Source organism: Gouania willdenowi, chromosome 11 (genome assembly GCF_900634775.1).
Source record: "Gouania willdenowi chromosome 11, fGouWil2.1, whole genome shotgun sequence".
Classification (NCBI taxonomy): Eukaryota; Metazoa; Chordata; class Actinopteri; order Blenniiformes; family Gobiesocidae; genus Gouania; species Gouania willdenowi.
Window position 1 is genome coordinate 20,420,995 of NC_041054.1, and position 18,275 is coordinate 20,439,269.

Below are 18,275 nucleotides of genomic sequence, written 5' to 3' on the forward strand. Positions count from 1 at the left end.
TTTTAGTCAGGCAGGTGTGGGCCACCTCTGGGTCCTCATTCACGTGCGTCGGAGCCAACACGTTGAACGCTGGTTAGGATCCTGGAAGTTAACCTGAAGCGTCCTTCGCTGAGCAGTGGATCTATCTCCTCCATTCCCCGACCTTAAAGCTCCACGACGCTCCGCAGGCTTTTCTCCAGGGTGATTTGTTGCTCCAACATGGGGAAAAGGAGCCGGCAGCGGCAGAAGAACCAGAACACAGGAAGAGACTCAAGAGACAACGCTGTAAGGCTCTTGGCTGTGCAAAAGCAGCAAACCTGTAGTGTCCACCCACAGTGATACAATATAACACATTATTGTTTTTAATCCCAAATGAGTACAATAATTTGCATTCGACTTTTGAGGTGTAACTCAACATGCTAAGCTAGTGCTAGCTCTGTAAAAACGTGTTTTGAGTGAAATTAAGCTAACATGCGTATTTAGCATAGTCGATATAAAATAGTTTTAGAAGTACACGGTTGAGTTTGTCCAAACCATCTTCCTCTGGCTTCATTTAATTCATTCCTGACGCATTTATATCTTTAGACAGATGTCAATATTGATTTTCAACTCAGTCTAGGTGAATTAATGGATGTCGTCATCGTAGAATAAATGCTGTCAGCTGTTTTGTTTGTTTGTTTGATATATCAATCAGTCAAACGTTATTTATATAGGACCTTTTTTTTTTTTTTTTTTTTACAAATTAAATATAAGTGCTTCACAGAAATTTGCTAACGTGATTGACAGAAGTAAAAAATGATAAAGGTTTATTAGAGACTAATGCACACAGAAGTAATTTGATAAAATAATTAAAAAGATGACAGAATAAAAGAGTCAGAGATTAAAAAAACAAAAACGCACAGAGAAGAAAACCATTTTTAAAACGCAAAACATTAAAATTACTAGGGATGTCCAGATACAACTTTTTCACTTCCGATACGATACCGATATTGCAGCCTTGAGTGTTGGCTGATACTGATATCGATTCGATACGATATCAGCACGAATCATACTTTTATTACTTTTGGGGGTGTCCTGATCCGATATTGATATCGGATATCAGCCAAAAAATTAATATCGGATTTTATCGGACTGCATCTAAAATCTCCAATATATATTATATTTATTCAATTGTAGAATACTGTAGATCTTATGTTGAAGGTTAAAATGTATGTAACCAATTGGTTAATAATGAATGGGTCAGTTTTTTTCATCCCTACTGTTGCTGACTATTGTTCTCTGTTTGAGTGACATCACTTGATCAAACCTTTTTCTAACATTCCACACTGCAAAATAAGTAATAAAAGTATGTATGATTCATGCTGATATCGGATCAATGTCGGTATCAGCCAATACTCAAAGCTGTAATATCGGTATCGTATCGGAAGTGAAAATGTTAGAAATGGCTTGATCAAGTGATGTTTCTCAAACAGAGAACAATAGTCAGCAACAGTAGGTATGAGTAGGTTTGTGGCTTGTCTCAAATTCGAAATTGTTTCAATTGGGGAAAAAAAAGTTCAGATGAAAGGATTGCCATCTGTGAAAGTCTGATAGCTTGTTTTTTTGTTTTTGTTCTGGAATAGTTATCCCCTTGTTTTTTGATGCATTTCTCATATAAACAGGTTCCCGTAATCTCCCTCTTGTATCTATAAGCAACATTACCAGGCCAGTCATTGCTCTAAAGGATGTATGTGCATGTCTTGAAAGGGACTTACCTCTAGTAGTCATTGACCCTTTGATTTAGAACAAAATATAATTTATACCAGTTAGTTTCTTTCTTGTGGTTGACACTTGACATTGTAGCTCTTGTGTTTCAGGGCTGGGGAGCAGGTTATGCAGACATTGTGAAGGAGAATAAGCTCTTTGAACACTACTACAAAGAATTAGGCCTGGTGCCTGATGGAGAGTTTGATCAGTTCATGGAGGCGATGAGGGAACCGCTCCCTTCAACCATCCGCATCACTGGATACAAGAGGTGAGCCATGTTATTTCATACACCTGATGCTGCACCATTGGTTTGTTATTCATCTGTAGACATTGACCTATAGTAAAACATTTAAGATGTCCGTGTTTAAACAAATACCATTCGTATTAATGGTAATGTTCCCCTATTTTTGTGCGTCTAAGTCACGCTAAGGAGATTCTTCACTGCTTGAAGGAGAAATACTTCAAAGATCTTCAGGAGCTGGAAATCGAGGAGCAGAAGATTGATGCTCCTCAGCCGCTCAGCTGGTAACTCTCATTGTATTGTTTACCTGATGAGTTTTATAGCACAAACCGGATATTTAGATGAGCAACTAAGCCCCACAATGTGTGTCCATCTTCTGCAGGTATCCTGATGAGCAGGCCTGGCATACCAACATCAGCAGGAAGATCATCAGGAAGTCGCCCCTATTGGAGAAGTTCCACCAGTTCCTGGTCAGCGAGACTGAGTCGGTAAATAAAAGGGAAATTTGGATTTGTCTTGAAGAACACTATGTACTGAAGATTTTTCAGCTTAAATATTTCATTCATTGAGGTCTAGGATGTGTAATTTAACTTCTTCAGCCCGAACGAACCCGCAGACGACGGCAGCTCCAACTTCTGTGACTCTCACGGGTCTTAATGTTGTAAAGAATAAATGAAATCACACATTCTATATCACTCCCTAATCCTAAGATACTCGGCTAAAACTGTAGCCAACCCACATTCAGAACAAAAGACCACAGCACACACCAGGCCGTTATGCTCAAAGAGGGAAAAGTCAACAACTCCCCAAACTCAGCCTTTTTCCACTCCTGTGAATCACAAAATAAACAGAGTTCTATAACAAGAGCCTACGTTAAACTACTGGCTGAGCTGAATCCACTGATACTGTATACAGGTCGGGTATGTTATGTACCAAAAAAACCCACAAAATCAGAAAATACACAGTGGGAAAAGTCAGCAATGATGACAAATTGTCTTACCTTTGGAACAACTTTTGACAAACAATGTGTATAAAACTCCATATTTTGATAAATTCAAATCGGGTTGTTGGATAGTCTACACATGTGAGCACTTCTCAGTCAAGAAATCCATCCAATGAGCACAAGGCTGGTCCCTCGTTTATCCAGCTCTGATTAGCCAGGGGTAAAGCCCAGTTCCATAGTGTTTGATATCACCATTTTTACTGGCTCTGAGCTTTAAAACACTGTCAAACATTCTGATTGGTCAAAGCATTGCTGAACTAGAAATCTGAATAAAAATAGATGTTTATTTCAAGCCAAATTGCAACATCTAGTCGTCAAACATAATTAACTATGATTGGAATCAATTTGAGTGATTTATTACAGTTACACACTTGTTCCCAAACTTGTGGAAAACTTAAGCACAGTTGTGGCAAAGTGGGCTTCCGCCTAAACTTTTTTGCACAAGAACAAGTGTATCTTTGGCCTATTGGGTATTATTATCACCAAACTTGCTGCAGTTAATGCCCATACATTAGTTTAATTGTTTCTGCTTTCATTGCCTTCGTTAATGAGAATTGGCTTTATATTTGATGTAAATCTCTAGGTTTTTTTTGGGTGGACTACATATTTCTGTATTTAAAACATGATTTTTTTTGTCACTCAGTATCATATATTTCCAAAATTTCACATCATCTGTAACCACTAAGGGTTCAATCTGAACAAAAATTAGCCATGTAGGTCATGTTGAAGCTTAGAGAAACGTTATTTGTTATGGGCATGCAGGGTTCTTATCAGGAATTTTACACAGTATTGGGGGATCGTGTGTTGCGCTATCTAAAATTTTTTAACTCTCTGAGGGCCATACTTAGTGAAGTAAAGCTAAAGTTTGTTGGGATTTTTTGTAGTTTTTTAAAAAAAAATTGTTCCAGCCTTACTTTAAAGCTAAAAGTTATTTATATATATATATGTTTTCCACTAATAAATACTCATATGCTCTGTAGAGACAAGAAATAACATGTTATTCAAGACTGATTCCAAGACGTCCTTTTCAAATTTAAATGAGGTGTTCTGTGGGACCTGCTGTAATATTGGAACAAATGCAGACACACATACACGCAGAGGGCACGCGCACACACACACACACGCGGAGGATGCACACAGTACAGCTTTAATCAGGCCAAAAAAAGAAAACCCGGCCCGAACTGTCCGACCAGAATGAAGCTTATGTCTTTTTAAGCCCAAACACATTTCAACTCGACAATGTTCACATCCGTGCGTATAGAATGATCCGTTGCGAGTTTTAGAAACATGACGAGCAACTTCATGTGCGCTACGTCTGGTTGAAGTACTGTTTTTATCGGACGATGCATACAGGCAGCATCGGGGGCAGCTAAAGGGCTGCAGGGGTCCTCAGGTAAAGACGGGAACATCCGAGCAGATCGCCTGTATTAAACTGACGGTGCTGATGTGTGTTTCTGAGTTATTCAGATTAAAAGAGAGAGAACAACCCGTGTATGCCTGGAAGTCTCGCTTGTGTGCAACAATTGTTATGACGGTACCGATTTAAAAAAAGGTGCCATCGCTTCAACAGCGCTTGCTAGAACCTTGGTATGTGATTTTCAGCGAATACTGAAGAGGTTAAGTGTTCCCTATTTTTATGTGAGTTGTATGGCTCCTTACTGCTTTTTAAAAGTTACAATGAAATAAGGCCTCAGACACAACAATAAAGAGATATCAGAGTTAACAGTGTGGTCTTTTTCCTCATAGGGGAACATCAGTCGACAAGAAGCAGTTAGCATGATCCCTCCTCTCCTGCTCAGCATTCAGCCTCATCACAAGGTGAACAACTGTCTGACTGGGCTTTGTGTATTTGTTGTTGTATAAATAAAAAAAAAAAGAGGAAAGAAATTGTGATGAAAATGCTTCTCTGGGCAGATCCTAGACATGTGTGCAGCTCCAGGGTCAAAAACGGCTCAGCTGATTGAGATGCTACACTCTGACATGGACATCCCGTTTCCGGGTGAGATCGAATAACATACCCGCTCTTCCTGCACATAATACTGGTTGAATTCTTGAAACTGCGCTGATTTGCAGTAGAATGTTGAAATTAAGATGAGAGTTCAAAGGATAATCTCCTCACTTCAGAGGGTTTCGTCATCGCCAATGACGTGGACAACAAGCGCTGCTACCTGCTGGTGCATCAGGCCAAGCGTCTCAACAGCCCCTGCATCATGGTGGTCAACCACGACGCCTCCTGCATCCCCACACTCCAAGTCGACGTGGATGGAAAGAAGGACGTCCTTTACTATGATCGGATTCTGTGTGACGTACCCTGCAGGTCAGTGTCTGCACCGATCAGATTTGACTAGAGATGTTGTTCCTTAGTAAGACGTGTAGCAATGAGATATGTTAAGACATAAAGGGAAGATGGTTTTATATGTTGGGTGTCAAAACCTGGTGTTAAAGTTCTTATAGTTCACCTTGATTTGAGCTCCACCAGTACAACCATGGTACACAAACCTATAAGTGTCCATTCAAACCCTTTTGCATTTTTTTATGCATCTTTATTCCTTTTCCTCACTTTGTGGCTATTTCATACTTTTAAACAAGGTATATGTGTCGGTATTCATTAGTAAAAGTAACCAAACAAATGTATCACTAATGGCATTAAACATGAAATCACAGATATTTACAACTTATAAGTGTGTTTTTACTTTAGGATCAAAATATATTAACTATTATACATTTAGAAATATTAGTATAATTGTGGGGCGGACACATTACAACCTACAAACCACAGTGGGATCAATGTTAAATGATCCTTCTACTTTGTAAATGGATAAAGTTAGGATTAAAAAAAAGGTTAGGCAGGCTTAGCATATCAACATCGTTTGCTGTCATCAGCTGTTCAGTTCTCGGGCTTCATTTATAAAAGTGTGCCGAGGTAAGATCACTTAAAACCAGGAAGTGCATACTAATATATTTATTCAGCAGAAAAAAGTTGTTTTAGGGTGGACTTACACTTTATTAAACTACTTTAATAGTTAATCGTTGTTTAAATTGACTAAGATTATAAATATTTACTGATAGTGAGGGTATACTTATTGATTATATATTGTGTTAAGATTAAATGTCACTAGGGATGTAACGATTAATCATAAGGCAGTTAAAAATCGATTCATAGGTATCACGATTGATATCGATTTTCTGAAAATTGAATCGCAGTACTTCCACAAGTGTAGGCGGCGGGCGGAGTCTGCTAATACTTTCTTTCTGGCCGCCTTCTACTCTTAAATATGTTAATAAATGATTCATTACCCCTTTAGCACCGAAAGAATATCAATCAATCAATCTTTATTTGTATAGCGCCAAATCATAACCAATGGTATCTCAAGACACTTTACAGTAGAGCAGTCTTAAGGACAGACTCTTCATTTTATGGATACACACATATGCATATATACGTATATACACATACATATGTATCCCCCACCCAACATGAATTCATCATGGCGGCAAGGAAAACCTTCTGTTAAGCAGCAGGAACCTTGTGTGGATCCCATTCCTATGATGAACAGCCATCCACGTTATGCTGTGTTGGGTGTGTGCAGAGGGAAGGGTGGAGACAGAGTTGTTGAGACTCTGTAACTCCACACTGAGGATCCCACGGACCTGCAAGACAAAAGCCAGAAGGAGTACAGGAGCAAACACACAAGGGAAGAAGCAGACATAGAGGGAGTGTTTGAGAGAGGAATGGGACCCTCTCCGGTCCCTCTCTAACCTAAATGACCTCTCTCTTAACGCCCTCTCCAACCTCTCTCCAACCGAGCATGCCAGACCCCCCCCCCCCGGCAGTCTATGCCTATTGCATCTTAATTATGAGCTATGAGCTGGTTCCTAACTAAAAGCTTTACCAAAGAGGAATGTTTTGAGCCTAACCTTAAAGGTAGAGAGGGTGTCTGCCCCCCGAACCGTGGTTGGTAGATGGTTCCAGAGAAGTGGGGCCTGATGACTGAAAGCTCTTCCTCCTATACTACTTTTAGAGACGAATGGAACAACGAGTAGTCCAGCATTTTGAGAGCGTAGTGTTCTGGGGGGATTGTATGGCACTACAAGCTCCTTGAGATAGACTGGTGCCTGTCCATTTAGGGCTTTATAAGTGAGAAGAAGAATCTTGAATTCTATTCTATATTTTATGGGAAGCCAATGCAGAGAGGCTAATACAGGAGTAATGTGATCTCTTCTCCTAGTTTTAGTCAGTACACGTGCTGCAGCATTTTGAACCAGCTGAAGTGTCTTAAGCGACTTGCTCGGGCAGCCTGCTAAAAGAGAATTACAATAATCCAGTCTAGAGGTAACAAAAGCATGGACTAGTTTTTCGGCGTCGCCCTGAGACAGAATAGATCTGATTTTAGCAATGTTACGGAGATGAAAGAAGGCAGTTCTTTAAGTTTGTTTTATGTGAGAGTTGAAGGATAAGTCCTGATCAAATAGAACCCCAAGGTTTCTAACAGTTGTGCTTTGTGCCAGAGTAATGCCATCTAGGGCAGTTAGGCTAGCATAGGTTTCTCTAAGGTGTTGTGGGCCCAGTACAATGACCTCAGTCTTGTCTGAGTTGAGAAGAAGAAAATTTTGGTCCATCCAGGCCCTAATGTCCTTTAGACAGGCCTCAAGTTTAGAGGCCTGTCTAAAGTAATATTACTTGAATATCTGTAAAAGTCACGTTTTTCTATAAGCTCTGTCTGCTAGCATAGCTTCTCTTCTTCACTGCAAGATATCTGCATGCCAACCGACCACTGTGTTACCAGCGCCCTCTTCTGGTCCAAACAAATATGATGTAAATCAGTGCAATCACGTTTATTTATTTATTTTTTTTTTTTTAAAAAGTCCAATTGTTAAGGCACAAAATACATTTTCAGTTGCACTTTTAAAAGAAAAATAACTATTATGCAGTTTTGCATTGTTTATTATAGAACCAGAATTTAAATTAATAGGCTTCATTTTCATTTGTATTATTCCTTTATTTATTTCATTCAAGATTTATTTTTAGTTAAATTGCATTGTTTTGACTAGTTTATCAAGGGATTCTTTTGACAATGAAAAATAAAAGGAAAATAGTTCCGTATTTTCTAGTTTTTTCCCCCCCAAAAAAAATTTGTCTACAGTCCCATTTTGTAAAATAAATCGTGAGAGAATTGTATCGTGAACCCAGTATCGTGAATCGAATCGTATCGGGAGTTGAGTGAATCGTTACATCCCTAAATGTCACCAATGCATTTGGTACAGGTCATTGTGTATTAGTCATTCATTTTGTGTGGGAAGTGGTGGAAGATTTGGAGAGCACTGTGCTGGTAATGAAAAATAAAATAATGTAAATTTTTGTGAGTCTGGTTTTCTCATTTATTCCTTCCTCTGTGATCATTCTGATGATCAGTTATAGAAGCACATTGAGTGAATTAAAGAGACCCAGAGTTTTCTGGATGTTTCATACATCAAACGTGTGTGGTCCTGTGTTCCACAGTGGAGACGGCACCATGAGGAAGAACATAGACGTGTGGAAAAAATGGACAACAAGCAACAGTCTGCACCTCCACGGGTAAGTCAGGGTCACTACGGGGACTAAAGCCACCGTGTAGTCCACCAACTGGACCACACAGAGACACAGGGTCTGTTCTGGAGCCAATAAATGGATGGGAGTGAGACAATGTGTGTATTTGCTAGACTGCAGCTTCGTATCGCTGTGCGAGGTGTTGAACAGCTGGCGGTAGGAGGGAGGATGGTTTACTCCACATGTTCTCTCAACCCTATTGAGGATGAAGCCGTCATTGCAGCGCTGCTGGAGAAAAGTGAAGGTAACAAACCTGCATAGTTTAACCTCATGCTTCTGTTGTGTAACGCTCTCCCTCTCTCACGTCTTTAGGAGCGTTGGAGCTGGCTGACTGCTCAGGAGATCTGCCCGGCCTGAAGTGGATGCCTGGCGTAACGTCCTGGAAGGTAAGATCCCTGTCTTCTTTCTATGGAAGCATACAATAGCACGTTTTAACTGAAGAAGTTCTACTTAATCTATAGTTGATGACCAAAGAAGGCCAGTGGTTCTTGGACTGGTCAGAGGTCCCAAGCAGCCGACACACACAGATCCGTCCCACCATGTTCCCACCCAAAGACCCAGAGAAGCTCGCAGACATGCATCTGGAGAGATGGTATGTGTGAACACACAGCTGAACGAGGGCTGCACAATCAATCACATTTTAATCGTGATTTTGGTTGCCACGGTTAAATAAATCTGATCATCTGCAATAGTTGGATTTAAAATATGGGCTCAGCACTCTGTAATGTATTTATTTCAGTAGCCTTTGGTACCTTTTTAATTATTAGGTTACATTTTTTGAATATTGATTTTTGTATAATTATTTAAAGCTTGATTTTGCACTGTAAACTGTCCTCATGTTTGTTTAAAATGTTTTTTTTTCTCCCTGTAATGATAAATAATTGATTATAATCATGATTACAATATTGATAAAAAATAATCGTAGTATTATTTTGGCCATAATCGTGCAGCCATAAATTGAATACCTTCAATATGTTTCATATTATTATTAGCCAGTGCTACTTAAGTTTCTTCCCACAGTCCAGAAACTGTTTGTTAGATTAACTTGATTCTTTAAAAAGATCTTAGGAATGAATTGTTTAAATGCAATCATCCATCTCATAGAAAGGGTTTACCCACCTTAGAGTCCAGCTGGGATAGGCTCCAGCACTCCCTGTAAACCAGTACAGGAGATGTAGGTCCAGAAGTAAATGAAAATTAAATGAAATTAACCACTAATGTATCATAGTGATGCAAGTACCTATTAAAGCAAGGGATCTCTGTGTCTGTGCCTCAAATATCTAAATATCTCTGGTGTTCAAGGACAGACAGAGTTCATACTTGCTACATAGCTAGAGCTAGGTTCAAAGGTGTGCGACGTAGGATTTTTTGGGACTGAAATGGTCTATTAAATGTATTATTTCATTTAAAAAAAAATATCATCCATCTCAAAACATGCCCTCACCAAACATATGGTATTTATAATAAAAATATACGAAATAAGGAAAATAAAACAAAGTACACAAAACGACAACAGAAATGTACAAAAATATACAAAATGATGCCAGAAACACACGAAATTACAACAAAAACCAACAAAATAACTGTAAATATACACAAAGGTTCCAAAAACAGACAAAGTGACTCAAACACATGCATTACAGAAAAATACACCAAACGACAACAAAATTATGAAAATTAGTAAAAAACTAAATATTTATACAAAAAATACACTAACTGACAACAGTAATGCACAAAACTACACACAATGACTCCAGAATGACGCTGCAATGGCAACAAAAACTATAATTGCACAAAAAGACAACAGAAAGATACAAAAATACACATCTCTACTTAAGCTCCCACATACTTTTAAATGCGATACATTTTTATTAATTACTAATGTATTTGGAATGTCACAAACTTTGAAAAATCCTAAATAAACAAATCAAGCAAATGAAAAATAAAATTGACTTTCAGTCTTTGTTAGAAAAAATATTGCACTGAATAAAAATCTCAACCAAAAACAATAAAATAGATCCTGTCTCTGTTAAAGAAAAAAATGTTTCCCACACACAACCAAAATGATAAATAAAATGATTATCAAGTCTCAAAAAGCAAAATTGTTCTTCAATAAATATCCAACAGTTAAACGCAGATGTTAAAGTTGTTCATTCCTTAACGAGTAACTCTGCCAATCAAGTGAGGACCTTTGTAACCCCATTCACACAATGTATTTATGGTTTTATTTACATGAAGACACTGTTGAAATGTGATGGAAACACGTCGGATACACATGCTATGCTATCTTTAACAAGCAGAGGGCGACATTTAGTCATTTTATCAAGCAACTGAGTACTCAAAGCCCTTATCTGCCCTGATGCACACAACTAAGAGCTAACATCTGTACCTGTGTGTGTGTCATGTCAGTATGCGGATTCTGCCACATCACCAGAACACTGGGGGTTTCTTTGTGGCTGTTCTGGTGAAGAAAGCTCCCATGCCTTGGAACAAACGATATCCCAAGGTAACACTGTGTACATAGACACACACAGTGGAGTAATGATTTCTAGATATATATTAGTCCACCTGTGGGTGTTTAAGTGTATCAGATGAATTGTGGAAAAACAATTCTAGTAGTTGCCTTAATTACCTGCTCAGTGTGACTTATGTATTTATCACCTGCTTCTTCTCCAGCTGAGAAAGGACGCCTCGTCCAGCTCCGCAGCCCCAACCAAATGCTCCACAGAGACCTCAGCCGTACCCAGCCCCACCCCAGAGGGCACCCCTCAGGAGGCTGTGGAAGATCCACCAGAAGAAAAATCAGACACAAAGGGTACAGAAGAGGCCCCCAAAGGATCCAAACAAGACAAACTGTGTGGGTGAGTCATCGCTGTCTGTGAGCTCAGACTTTACTGTTTAAAAAGAACAAGAAGTTCTGGTAAACACTCGTGATCATGATGTTATTTTGGAGAGATACATTTTAAACACTTCAGCCTTTCCCTTCTTCCCAGACCACCTCCTTCAAAGAAGATCAAGCTCTTTGGGTACAAAGAAGACCCTTTTGTGTTCCTCACTGAAGATGACCCTGTTTTTACCACCATACAGTCAGTAGATTAATTGTTAAAGAGCTTATTCTAACAATGTTTTTTTCGCAAAATAAATGTAAAAATTTTTGTTTAACTCCTTCCAGATCTTTCTACGATCTGGCTCCTGGGTTTCCCAAGCTCAATGTTTTGACCAGAACCCACGATGGCAAGAAGAGACACCTGTACATGGTGTCCAAGGAGCTCCGTAACGTGCTGCTGAATAACAGTGAGCGCATGAAGGTGCGTGTTCTTCAGGGCAAAAAATTATTGCTTACCTGTATACAACTATTCAGATTGAAGCTGTTTTGGTGTTTATATTCAAAAGCTTTCAGATGATCAGATCAGTTTGTTTTCCTGTCTAAGACGACATGTTGAAAACAGGTGAGACTAACTGGGGGTTTCCACTGGATACGTCTCCGCTGTGCCACGGCACCAATCCGGTTTTGCCTCGCTGTCCGCCGTCCGGTAATTCACACCGTGCGTTTTGAGTACTCCACGGTGCACTCCGGATGGACGACTGTCACGTCACGAGACAGAGCAGTTCTCACGATATTTATATAATCGTGCGAGAACACAGTGAAATGTATGTGTTATAAACGCAACAATAAACAGATAAACAGGTCAGTGTTCCTAACGAAGGAGTACAAGAAGGTTGGACTCTGGATTTGTCATAGCCACATTTTTTAGCAACAGCCAACAGAGAAGAGATAAAACTGCACCAGTAAAACATGAACTAAATCAAAGTTGCTGCAGTTTACAGTGAGTTACAGTATGAGAGGAAACAATATAGTGAATGTGATTTTGCGTATATCTGGCACCGGACTACCACATCTGGGAAGGAGCTGACACCCACCGCAGCGGACCCGGTGGAAAATAACACTTAGACTAAAGTGGAAACCTATCAGCTCTGGTGACGTGGCAGTGACGTAACACTGCTGAGCCGCATCCAGTGGAAATTGGGGGGTAAGATCCCTGTGGGCCTTTGACCTGCAGTGTGGGACAGCCCTTCTTCTCCTGTGTGTCTGATGTTTCTCTTTTCTGTCATTTTCTCCCTCCCAAACTGGAGCATGTCTGTTTAAACCGAATCAGAATCAGTTTTATTGGCCAAGTTTAGAACAATACAAGGAATTTGACTTGGTAGTTGTAGCAAAAGAACACAACACACCGGAGCAGCCATTTGTGGTGCCCTCATATTTAGGTGAAAAAGGGATTTAAAAACAGGAGGAGAGGTGAGGGGAAAAACTGCCAATTTGAGACTGATTTCCCTTAACAGAGAAGGCAGTGTAAAACCAGGAAAATAAAACTGCTTTCGCAAACATAAATTTGAGCAGGACACAGTCAAAGAACATGAGACCAGGCATGTGGGTAGGTTTGGGTAGGAGGTGGGCAGGGGGAGGGGGTCCAGGCGGGTAGGAGAACAGGATTCCAGCCATTTGGGGACATGGGCGTGCTGTTGATGGCCGCTGCAACTACACCTCCATGTGGCATAATTAAAGATTTAACAAAAGAAATTTAGGATGACATTATTTTGGATTGTTTACAAAAAGTCCAGCCACCCTACGGAGGAAGCTCATTTTGGCAGCTTGTAACTGTGATCTTGTTCTTTTGTCCACTACTCAAAACTCATGACTAAAGGTGAGGGTAGGAATGAAGATTAACTGGTAAATTGAGAGCTTTGCTTTTTAGCTTAGCTTTCTCTTCACCATGGTGGATCCATGCTGAGTGTCCATTACTACAGACGCTTCTTCGTGAAGAAGACCCCGAGGTACTCAACCCAACCCAGAAAAGGCAATCCATCCTTTTCCGGTGGAGGACCATGTACTCAGATTTGACGATTTTCATCCCGGTTCAGTAAGAGATGGTCATGGCCTGATGCAGCCTGCAGGACCACATCATCTGCAAAAAGCTTCGAAGTATTCTCTACACCGTTCCATAACGTTGATAGTCGAGGTTAGCAGTGCACTATACAAAGTGTTGACAGTATACTGGTTTTTCCTCTTAAGACGTTGGTGGTCCAGAACCTCTTTGACACTGTCCACTTAACTCCTCCCACGTCCGGGTTTTTGTTTTGGCGACCAACGTGGCTGCACTCTGCTTGGCCCGTTAGTATTCCCAGCAGACCCTCAAAATACGTTTGGGTCTGCCAGTTCTGACCGGCATTCTTCCCGCCATCTCAGCCAATTCACCACCAGAAGGTGATCGGTTGCCATTTCTACCCCTCTCTTCACCCGAGTGTCCAGGACATGCCCGATGACACAACCACAAAGTCATTGAACTGCAGCCTAGGGTGTCCTGGTGAAAAGTGAACATATGAACACCCTTATGCTTGAACGTGGTGTCTGTTAAGGACAATCTGTGGAAAACACAAAAGTCCAATAACAAGCACTGCTCTCGTTTAGATTGGGGGGGCTTTCCTTCCAATCACACATCTTCAGGTTGTGAACGTTGAAGTCCCCCAGCAGAATGAGGGAATCCCCAGAAGGAATGATCTCCAATGCTCCTTCTAAACAATCCCAACTGGGTGGATACCTGTTGCCCCCACCCAAAGGCAAAGTGAGGCTACCCTCTCGTCCACTGGGGTAAACTCCCAACATACAGTACCCGAAGAATCGTCAGCCTTGCCCGACATCTCCCACCATTGGGAACTCCAGAGTAACTCTTCTCGAGAAGACCGGTTCTGGAGCTCTTGCTAGTCAGAACTTCTCAAACTCGTGCACCAGCTTGGGATCCTTCTCCACCAGAAAGGTGACATTCCACATACTTAGAGCTAGTTTCCATAGCTGAGATTGCCAAGGCCCCTGCTTTGGTCTGCTGCCCGATTCACATTGCACCTAACCCCTTGCCTCCCTCCTGCAGGTTGTGAGCCCACCGGCGAATGGCTCCATGGGTAAATGCCCAGCCACCAGGCGCTCACTTACAAGCCCCATCCCCAGGCTTATCCCCTTTCACAACAAGAGATTGTGATATAGGCAACACATGCTTGCTCTTGCATGCTGTTTTATATTATTTATATTTGTTATACCACTAAATTATTCAAGAAACCATTATCAATATTTCTTCATCACTCAGCAGCTGGTAACTTTTCCATCATACATGAAATTGTGTTAATAATTGTATCTGAAGTAGCATCTGCATTAAAAAAAAAATTGTGACCAGGGCTCCATTTCTAATGTATTAATGGCATTTTTACACTAAGTGGTACCGACATGGCTGTACAAAACATGCTCTTTGAACCTACAGTCTTTTTTAATAGTGTTTGTTTACACTGCCTTGAGCTTCCTCTGAAATGTTTCCTTGCTGTGTAATACAACCCCAGACCAAGGTCTTCACTATGCTTTAATCTCAAAATCACCACTGTGTCGTGTAAATGTGCCATCGAAAGAGGCTCGAGTATAATTCACCTTTTCAACCTATACACCAACCAATTTAATCATTATATTAGCCCAACATCTGTGTCCACACCAGAGGTTTTATTTGCGAACACCGAGTCACAAATTTAATGTCTTCAAACAAAATTTTGATGGATTTGTTATTACGTTAGGCGTTTAAGGTGGCACAAACACTGATGATATTGTAACTATATGGTTATAATTTTGTATATGAGCTCTAGGAGTCTGGAGGTCTTAAATCATGGAGCAGTGATCAGTTACTGTGCTCCTCAGGTGATCAATACAGGAGTGAAGGTGTGGTCACGCAACAGCGATGGAGAGGAGTTTGGTTGCGCCTTTAGACTGGCTCAGGAGGTAACACGCACACACCATCAGAAGAGTATAAGAAACCTCAAGAGTATTTTACATTTCTGTTGTTAAGCCATGTCAAATAAATACTAACCTTTCAAATTAAAAGAAATCATTTCCCACACAATAGCAGATAATTGGCAGAAACTAAAGAATCTTCATGTCTGTACTTTGCCGTCCTACCAGGGCATCTACACTCTCCAGCCATACATCCGCTCCCGGATCATCCAAGTGAGCGTGGAGGACGTCAAAGTTCTTCTCACACAGGAGAACCCATTCCTCAACAAGCTGGAGGACAAGGCACACGCTCAAGCTAAGGAAATGGGTACGTAACCTTCAAGAGGAACTTTTTAGGAGCAAGCTTTCCAGCAGATCAGATAGAATTTATTCAGAACCCTCTCAAAATAAGCTGAACAGCAGTAGCTGAAAGGATTGCACATGGAAATAAAAATTTTCTCCTGCTGAGTGGATGAGTCGTATTTCATTAAAGAATGCCGTCGTCTACATCTTATTCACATGATTTTTGTTTTTCTCCACAGTAATGGGAAGCATTGTGCTGAAGTATATCCCAAACCCAAAGTAAGCAAATAAATGTTAAACCATTAGTGTTTAGAAGTTGTTTTTTTCCCTACGATCTGTTCTGATGACCCTTGTTCCCTGTTTCACAGTAACCCAGCAGAGCCCCAGTGTCCCATCCAGCTGTGTGGCTGGAGGGGAAAAACCTCCATTCGGGCCTTCGTCCCCCGCAATGAGAGGTTCCATTACCTCCGAATGTTGGGCGTTGAGGTCTTCAGGGACAAGCAGGGCCTGGGGCAGAAAAGTAAGGATGCAGAAACGGAGGCCAATGACAAGATGGAAAGGGACGTGGAGGAGGGAGAGGACGTGGACTTAGAGAACGGAGGAGAAAACCTATCAGAACCTCAAACTGACAGTGGCCTCAAAGAGAGCAGTAGCTAAGAATGACAGACGAAGAAAGACGAGCTGTAAACCAGGTCCAACCTGTCTTTAGAAGACAGAGGGAGAAGTGCCTCTTTAGGGTTTGTGTTTAGCACAGAAGGATTCCCTCCCACCGACGAGACGCTGCTGGGATTTGTCACCTTTGGATTGTTTCCAGGAATTGGTGCTTTACTTCCAGTGGCCTGTCCTATTTTAGAAAAGCTGTTTTTTGTTGTTTTATCAGAGGTTGAGATTTACTCACCGTGCCGTTGGCTTCCTTTCAGTTGCTCATGATGTATTCTTTGCCATTTTATTTTGTATACCTGGCCATAGGCAGAAATATTGAGTTTATTAAATGCGTGAAATTGACCATTGACCAAGTGTTTTACAGCAGTGCTGGTTTAAATTGGCTCTTTAAACTTTCTATTGCTACACTGGGAAAATGAAAATACACCTTGTTTTTTAATAACATTTGCATTGTTAATTCTTTCTATCTTAAGTTTTCCCAACCAGCAGCTCAATCATAACTACTTTTCTTGGATAGATCATCAGTTGGTCACATCACTGACCATCATTCGCACCATGGTTAAATTTACATATTAATAAACTGACATGCACATGTTCAAGTTGAATATTATGTTTTCTTTTGGCCTGACTAGTTGTCAGCAAACCTTAACGAGTTGTTTAAAAGTGAATTTTTACTCTAAAAAAGGAAGGTTATTTTGACCATTTGAGAGGTAAAAGTCAGCTGTAGGTGAGACAGTCAATGTGTTGTACAACCCAGATTAAAAGCCGTTTGGTGACTGTCGCGGAAAAGCGACAACCTTTTTTTCACATGACCTAATTTGATAAGACTTTTTGACTCAAAAGCGAGTCAAATAATTGTGCTCTCACATTTATCTCATTAGCGACACCCAAAGTACACCATGCTGAAAAAACAAACCTATGCATTCAAAGAAAAATGACCTAATTTTATTTCTGTGAGCCTAATGGCTAAAAACTGTATAAATCAATGTCCTAAAAGTACTTATTGCAGCATGTGCTAATGGTTCCCAGATAGATGTGTATACTATACACAGTATGTGTAATTTGCATAAGTGTTTTAATGATTTTATAAACCCTAATTTCAAAAAGCACTAACAAATCTTAGCTTATAGCATCAAAGGAGAAGCCAGACAGTTATTTACTTGTATGAAAAACAAGTAGCCTGCGATTTTACGTTTTGTAGTTAACGCTCATAAGTCTAAGCACCACCATCTGTTGACAGAAAAATACCGAGCTTTTTGAGGTATGTTGGGCCTCTGTTGGAAGACCTACACAAGCTAAAACTTTCTGGATGCATATCTATGATTAGTTAGCTAGTTAATTAAAAAGTAATGTTACAATGAAAAGAAATGTTTGAAATATTCATCTTCAACTAATACCCTTATAGCACAAGTGTCAAACTTGAGGCACCGGGGCCAAATCCAGCCTTTTAGAGCATCCAATTTGGCCTGCGGCAGAAAGTACAAAAGTCAGAAACCATGAATCATTGTGTAAATTACCAACTAGTTCATTTATAAGTATCTCCAAAATAATATGCAAATTCAATGAAAGCAGTAATTTTTAATTGCAAATTATTAAAAGAACAAAATTTTTCCAAAATACTTACCTTTTGTCTACCCATGCTGTTGGGAAACTTTTTGATGATGCCAATTCCATTGTTTCATGTGACTCACTGTTTTCTTCTTCTATCATGCTAAAAATGTTAGGGTAACAGGGTTGCACGAACGTCTTGGGACAGATTCCTTGATAATAATTCATATTTATAATAGTATATTTATTACAACAAATGTTTCCACAATTACAAGAGACATCTATCAACAAAATAATGCAGAATATAGGGAGCTTATGTTGCATTATAATTGTTTTAGTTGATTTTCAATTTGGTCATCAAAAGGGTGGGACGAGAGAAAAATGCCATTTTACATTTGGTATT

The 18,275-nt window shown here is 40.1% G+C and overlaps 1 protein-coding gene across 1 annotated transcript; it reads left to right on the forward strand.

The window, feature by feature from the left end:
- Positions 1-24: 24 nt before the first annotated feature.
- Positions 25-16,919, forward strand: nsun2 (NOP2/Sun RNA methyltransferase 2). The gene is made up of 19 exons (XM_028461665.1): positions 25-264; positions 1,836-1,993; positions 2,146-2,250; positions 2,349-2,454; positions 4,716-4,787; positions 4,884-4,968; positions 5,094-5,286; positions 8,470-8,544; positions 8,670-8,800; positions 8,869-8,942; positions 9,018-9,148; positions 10,966-11,062; positions 11,233-11,417; positions 11,550-11,642; positions 11,729-11,864; positions 15,287-15,367; positions 15,548-15,686; positions 15,901-15,940; positions 16,030-16,919. The coding sequence occupies exons 1-19, from the start codon at positions 199-201 to the stop codon at positions 16,316-16,318; spliced, it is 2,256 nt and encodes a 751-aa protein (XP_028317466.1). The 5' UTR covers positions 25-198; the 3' UTR covers positions 16,319-16,919.
- The last annotated feature ends 1,356 nt before the right edge of the window (positions 16,920-18,275 follow it).